The sequence below is a fragment of the Alligator sinensis genome, unplaced genomic scaffold, assembly GCF_000455745.1.
Source record: "Alligator sinensis unplaced genomic scaffold, ASM45574v1 scaffold1334_1, whole genome shotgun sequence".
Classification (NCBI taxonomy): Eukaryota; Metazoa; Chordata; order Crocodylia; family Alligatoridae; genus Alligator; species Alligator sinensis.
The window spans coordinates 407457-413932 of NW_005842872.1; the positions used below are offsets into that span (position 1 = coordinate 407457).

Here is a 6476-nt window from a genome sequence, read left to right on the forward strand (position 1 = left end):
TTGCTGTGTTCGCTTATCAAATCACCTGTCCAGCACCCACCCTGGTCTCGGCAGCATGCACGTGTGCCGGATGTGCCGATCGCCTCCCTCCCTGGCCGCGCGCTCTCAGGGTGGCTGATTCCCAGCTGGGTGGGGCCACAAGCAGCTCCTCTGTCTGCCCCTGCCAGGATGGCTGGTGGCTGGGTCAGCTGGACCATCCACTCGGCCCTCCATGTGGCTTAGGCTGGAGAGGGTCCCTGTAATGCTCACTTCGAGCCCGTGGCACCTGGGTGAGCAAACAGTTCTGCAAGGAGCCCCCATGCTTGGCTTGAAAACTGAAAGGCCTGTCATGGGGCTCCCCACACTGTCCAGCTTGTACCTTATTTCCAGTTTAGCTTTGGCTTCTGGCTTTTGGCTAGTGGCTGTTGGCTGTCTCCTGGCACTGGAGAGTGGGTCCCCACAGTGCGGGACAGGACAGTGGGCCAAGATCAGGACTCATGCAGTATCTGCAGGTGCAGGAGGGCAGAGAACGCCAATGAGAGCTCCCTCCTCAGCGCCTGTGGACAGGCCCTGCTTGGGGGTCCCCCCAGGACCACCCCTCGCCAGGCACTTGGGCTGTGCTGGACAGGGGAGTAGAGCTGAGCTAGTGGCCTCCTGTCCTGCCCTGCCAGGCTTTGGCAGTAGTGCAGCTGCAGGTCAGAGCGGCTCCACAGGCCATGGGGTCTCCAAGGGGTAGCAGGGACCAGGGGGCTAAAGGACCCTCCCAGATATGCAGAAATTTGGGGAGAGGGGTTTGGCCAGGCTGGCAGGTAGTGATGTACCATGGGCCACAAGCTACTGCTTGGCTTCTCTGCCCCCAGCCTTGGCAGGGCTGCCTTGGCATGGAGGATGGCTCCTGTAAGCCCACAGTGAGTACTGGGCAGCCCCATGGGTGTCGTTGGCCAGCACCGCACGCGTGCAAGGGGTGGGCAAAAGGCGGCACCTCCCTGGCATTTTCTCAGCCAAATAGTATTGAAACAAGGTTAGCCTCACTCGGAAAACGCGTGCGTCTTGCTGCTGCACAGCTGTACTCCATCCTGGGCAAGCGCCAGTGCCTTCTCTGCCCTGTGACTGACCTCCCAGGTGGCTGTGGCTGTGGCAGGGCAGAGGCTGTGGGTCCAGCTGCTTTCAGCTGTAGCCTTGGATATGGAAGTCCTCTGAGGGAAATGCCCCAGAGTAATGGTCATATTGGCACCATGTTCTTCCAGTGACCTGGCCTTGGCTGTCCATGGCTGGACCCAGGCTCCAAGCACCTGTCCCCATGCTGTTGGCATGTGGGAGCCTGCCCGTCCCAGGCAGTGTTGCTGTGGTGGGGGTGGCCGGGGCTGGGGCAGGTCGTGCTTGGTGGAGTTGTCCACCCTGCCTGAAGGGCCTGGACGGCTGGCGGCTGCTGTGGGAGTGGCTGTGGTTGTGCCTGGGGTGGGAGGTGACGCTGCTGGACCTTGTCTTGCACCTGGGAGCGGCTCTGTACACAGCGGCTCTGCACACACCGCTCCAGCAAACGCCCGCGGGGAGGGAGGGGCGTGTTGGTCAGAGCGCAGGGAAAGTGAAGCCAAATAACAGGAAACCCTTCCTGGCAGCACAGACTGCATGGGACAGCTGGAGCAGGGCAGCCTGCGCAGAGCATGCCCACTGCTCCCCCCAGGGTCCCCGACCCAGCAGGGAGGTCCCTTCTGCCTGGTGGTGCCAAGCTGGTGGCTTGGGACTGTCACCCCACCCTGTGCACTGGCAGCTCTGGGTTAACCCAGGGGCAGCTGATGCCCTGGTCCTAGGCCCCTGGGGACCCATGGGAATGCTGCCCTGGGGAGCAAGGGGACAGGCGATGATCAGGGCAGCTTGTCCCAAAGTGGTTTTTCTCTGGCAGCCATGCAGTGAAGTGCCTGGCTCCTCTAGCAGGCTCTGGTCCCATGTGCCCTTGGGGCCGGCCACCCCGGCTTCGCATGCAGGCAGGGGGGCAGGAGCCCGTGGCAGAGGTCGGGGGGCCAGGGAGCATGTCTCAGTTGGATGTGAGCAGTTGGGAGCAGGAGAGGAGGCCCGTGGGGCCGTCTCTGAGAAGTGTGTTCCCTTCCATGCTGGGGCTGCCTCTTCCCCCTGGTCCCTGCCAGCTGGGGTGGGAAGGGCTTGGTGGTGCTCCACACAGGATCAGCCCCATCCAAACCCCCGGACTCATCTTTGTCTGACTTGGCCCTAGAACTGGTCAGTCAACCCTGCAGCCTTGTAGCTGTGCTCAGCACCTGAACCTGCCCCAGACAGAGCAGGGGGATGTGGGCTGCCAGTGTCCTGCTGCTGCAAGAGTCCATAATGTCCTAGAGCCCTGGTGTTGGCAGGGTCCCGCATAGTCGCATCCAATCCAGGCCCTGCCTGAGTAGGAAATACCCCGTCCAAACCAGCCCAGGCAAACCCCATGTCCAACCTTGGAGCCACACGACACAGTCACTTCTCACAGCCCCAGGCATCACCCCGGCCCCCAGGAAAGCAGGGGGCCATGGCCACCAACATCCTGCTGCTGTCAGGGGGGTCATGGACACTGCAGAGAGCCCAGGCCCAGGCCGTGCCCCCCTGCAGAGGAAGGCAAAGCCTCCCAGTCTGGACCAGTCTGAGCAGGGGGCAATCCCTTCCTGCCCCAGTGCAGCGTTAGGCTGAGCCTGAGCGCAGGGGCAAGACCCTCCAGCCAGGACCCTGCAGGGTTGGTGCCAGCAGGAGCATTGGCACAGCCCAGCCCCATCCCCAGCCTGACCTGCAGCCAGCACCCAGCTCTGCTGAGGAAGAAGGAAAACCCCTGATCCCTGGACTAACGGGGTAGCTGTGGCGCGTGCATTATCCTCTTGCATGGCATTAGTGAAAGCACTGCTGCATCCATGTGCTGCAAAAGAGCCAGGGTGGGAGGTTGCTGCCAGCAGAGGGGTGATGAGCTTTGCTGGAGCAAGAACAAGCAGGGCAGGCTCGTGGCTGACCTCTCCCCCGTCCCTGCGCAGCCAGGCAGAGCTGGTGTGTGAGGCCTGTGGCCCTGGCAGCTCGTGGCTTGTGGGCTGTCGAAGCCTCCTGTGCCCATGGTGCCAGGCACCGATGCTCGGCTTTCCCTGGCCAACTCTGCCTGTCACCTGAACTGCGTGGGGTGCGGCACTTGGGCACGGCTGACTGCCCGCCCGGCTCAGTGCCAGCGCGGCCCAGTTCCAGCACAGCCATTCCTGGCGTGTCTCTGACTTCTGGGCACAGGGGCTGCCGGCTCCTCGGTGCCCAGACAAAGGCAGCAGTGTGCTCCTGTGAAGGCTGGGCACCCGGGGGTGTTGCCTGCAGGGGGCTGCAACAAGGGCCTTGTGTGTGGGCAGGCCTGGTTGCAGCAATTGGCCTTTGTGCATCTGGGGTTTGCCAGCAATGCCAGGAACAGCTCGAGAAGCTGTTTGTGCCTCTGGGCTGGGGCTGGGGATGGGCTCTGCAGCTGCTCTGCTTCTGGGGAGGGTGCTGTGGGCAGGCGGTGGGGGTGGGCTTGCGGGGCTGGGCAGGAAGAAGGGCAGGAACCCCCATTCAAGGAGTCCCCACAAGCGAGAACAGCACCTGCTGGGCTGTGGTGGTGCCGGGCACATGGAGACTCGGGCTAGTTTGGACAGGGCTGATCCTGCCTCAGGCAGGGCTGGGACTAGATGAGCTCTCCCTTCCAGCCCCACTTCTCTATGACTCCGTGATCTGCTTGGTGTGTCTCTGCTGGGGTTGGTGGAGCTGGTTGCTGCATCTCACTTCCAGCATGGCCAACCCTTAGCACCCAGCCTCTCCATCCCAGGCAGGATGTGCCCGCCGGGAGTAAAGATGCCTGGGCCTTTGTCAGCCGGCCCAGGGCTGTGCCACGCTCACAGAGGGCCTTGCCAGGCACCACACTTCCCAGGGATGCCAACACGGGGCAGGGATGTTGCAGCCACCTGTTTGCTCTGCACTGGTCATAGCCCATATTGGCCCCTCGTCCTCTCGTGGGGGCCAGGTGCTGGCCTCGCTTGCCTGCTGCGCCCAGGTCTGCCTCCCTGTTCTTGCCCTTCATTGTCAGATGCTTCTTTCTTCTCCAGAGCCTCCTGCTGCTTACAGGAGTTGTTAAAAAGTCCCCTCCATCTTTTGTGGTCTGGGAGTTGTGGCTGCAGAGCCAGGCTGACTTAGCCACGCGGGCAGCCAGCTGGGCCTGGGGTCCCAACGGGGTGCAACAAGATGAAATACGGAAGTAGCAGGAGCCTTAAGCTGCCCGGGAGTCCTTTCCGAGGGGGGCCAAAGCCACATCGATCTGGTCTCGCTTCCTGCTTCATGCAAACGAATGAAGCATAGGACACAACTGCATGCTGCAGCTGTCCTGCTGCTGCCGTCTGAGCTGGCGTGGGGCAGGGAGGGCACTGGGTGTGAAAAGCCTCACTAGGCGGGAATCCATCACTGCTCTAGGTGCTCCCAGATGGAGGCAGGGGGACCCTGCAGTCACAGCCCAGGCTATGGCTGGGTGGCAGTGCTCTAGGCCCTTCTGACCTCAGTGGGCAAGGCAATGCCTCCATGTCCCAGAGCCGAGAGCTCCCTTCCTGACCCGCGTCTCCATCATTGAGTCCAGGGCTTCTGGGCTTTGGGGGCTGAGCTGATGGCATGTGCTCCAGCAGGGCCACTGCCCCACAGAGGTCTCCACCCCTGTTCACACCAGGGAACAAGCCGTGGCTGTGTGGGTGTCTGCACAGAGCCCTGCAGAGCCGGGTCGCAGTCTTGTCCTGCCCTGCTTTCGCGTGTCTCCAGGCGGGTCATCTGCTCTCCATTCCTTGGTCGTGCTGTGATGGGAGCCACATCTCCCTGCACGGCACAGATTAAATCGATCGGTGCCTGCCGGGCCTCCGGGCACCGTGGTGACAAAGAGCTGTGTACATCTTGGAGAGGTGCTGGCTGTGATCCAGACAGGGGCTTGGCAGCTTGCTCTGCTGACATCGGTGTCTGGCATTGAGCTGAGTGTTTCCTGAGCTCCGGATCTTCAGCTGTGGGGAAGCCAGGCCTCACGTTTCTGAGGTTGCTGATCTGCTTCCCAGTACCTGGACACCCAGCCAAAGGTCTGCCAAGGTCCAGAAGGTCCTGTGGGAAGCCAGAGACTTGGGAGCAGCCTGGTTGGGAAGAGCTCTGCTGCTTGGGAGGGACCAAGACCTCCAAAGGGTCTTGCATTTAAATGTGGACATCCAAGCATGGCTGGACCAAGCATGGAGCCTCAAAACCATCAGGTGCCAGCAGGCCTCAGGGCTCCTGGGGCAGGGAAACAGCTGACAGCTGAAGCGAAAGAAGTGCAGATTGGAAATGGGTACGGAGAGAGCATAGGGTGGGCATCTGTCATTGGCAGTCTCTAAATGGTCCTGGGTGTCTCCGAGAGATGCCACGATTCAAGCAGAGCTCTTCCAGGGAGTGGTGGGGATGGCCTGTGGCCTGTTCCTGTGCAAGAGGCCAGGTTAGGTGACTGCAAGAGTCCTGAACGCCTAGGAGCTGCTGACTAGTCCTCTCCCTTGACCCACGTTGTGTTTGCTGAGGGTGCAGGGTCCTGCCTGAGTTCTCATGCCAGTTTGCATTTGTGAATGTGCCCATGGCCTGGACGAAACCCTACACGGCTGCTCTTCCTGGGGGGCAGGGAGGAGGTGACCTGAGCCCAAGAGAAGGGTTGTTCGAGGGCTCCTTTGATGCTCAATTAGTGACTCTGCCAGGCTCACACCCAGTGCCTGGGCTTGTAGATGTTCCCCCACAGACCAGGCCAGGAGCTGGTGCCTGCTTTCTCTGCCCCCTCCCTGCAGCGTCCAGATTGCAGCTGCCTCCAAAGGGGGCTGGGCTGCTCCACCCTAGCAGGTGCAGCCACAGAATGGCTTGTGGCATGTGGCAGCGCTTCAAACAGCCCCACAGCAAGTCCTATGGAGGGGGAGCTGGAGCAGGCAGCTGGGCGCGGAAGCAGCCAGGCACTGTCTGTCTGGGGTTGCAAAGCATGCGTGCGAGGGGAAGCCGCTGGGGTTGCTGCATTCTGGCCTCTAGAGCTCCAAATAGTCAACCTCACACCCTGCCTCGCACCTCTGCGTGCGGCTTTAAGGGTGGTTCGCAGGGAAGAAAACAGCAGAGCCTGTTTTTAGCTTCTGCTTCTTTGCAAAGACCTCCCGAGAGCACCTCTTACATCTCAGAAACATCCAGAGCTTCTTGTGCTGGAGGGTCCCTTGGGGAAACATGGCCTCAGGAGAGACTGAGGCTGGAGCGCTGCAATGGGGCAGCTGTTAGAGAGACTGTATGATGCTCACTTGTCTGTGCAAGTCCCTGACTGCCTGAGCCCACGGAGCCAGGTTGGAGCAGGCTTGAAGTCTGACTGGTCCATGGCTGTGACCAGTATGAGGTGCTCGAGAGGAGGGTGGGAGAGCCTTCGAGTAGACAGGGGGGTTTAACTTTGGGGCCTCTTTGGGATCTTGTGTCATTCTTCACTTTGGTGGCTG

The 6476-nt window shown here is 61.3% G+C and overlaps 1 protein-coding gene across 1 annotated transcript; it reads left to right on the forward strand.

Annotated features, from left to right (window-relative positions):
* The first annotated feature begins 273 nt into the window (after positions 1-273).
* LOC112548008 lies at positions 274-2307 on the forward strand. Its single transcript, XM_025191914.1, has one exon. It carries the CDS (start codon positions 1247-1249, stop codon positions 2207-2209), a length of 963 nt encoding a protein of 320 aa, XP_025047699.1. The 5' UTR covers positions 274-1246; the 3' UTR covers positions 2210-2307.
* Positions 2308-6476: the final 4169 nt, after the last annotated feature.

Coding starts and splice junctions, on each gene's coding strand:
- LOC112548008 (XM_025191914.1), top strand. CDS start 1,247: ATGGCTGGACCCAGGCTCCAAGCACCTGTCCCCATGCTGTTGGCATGT.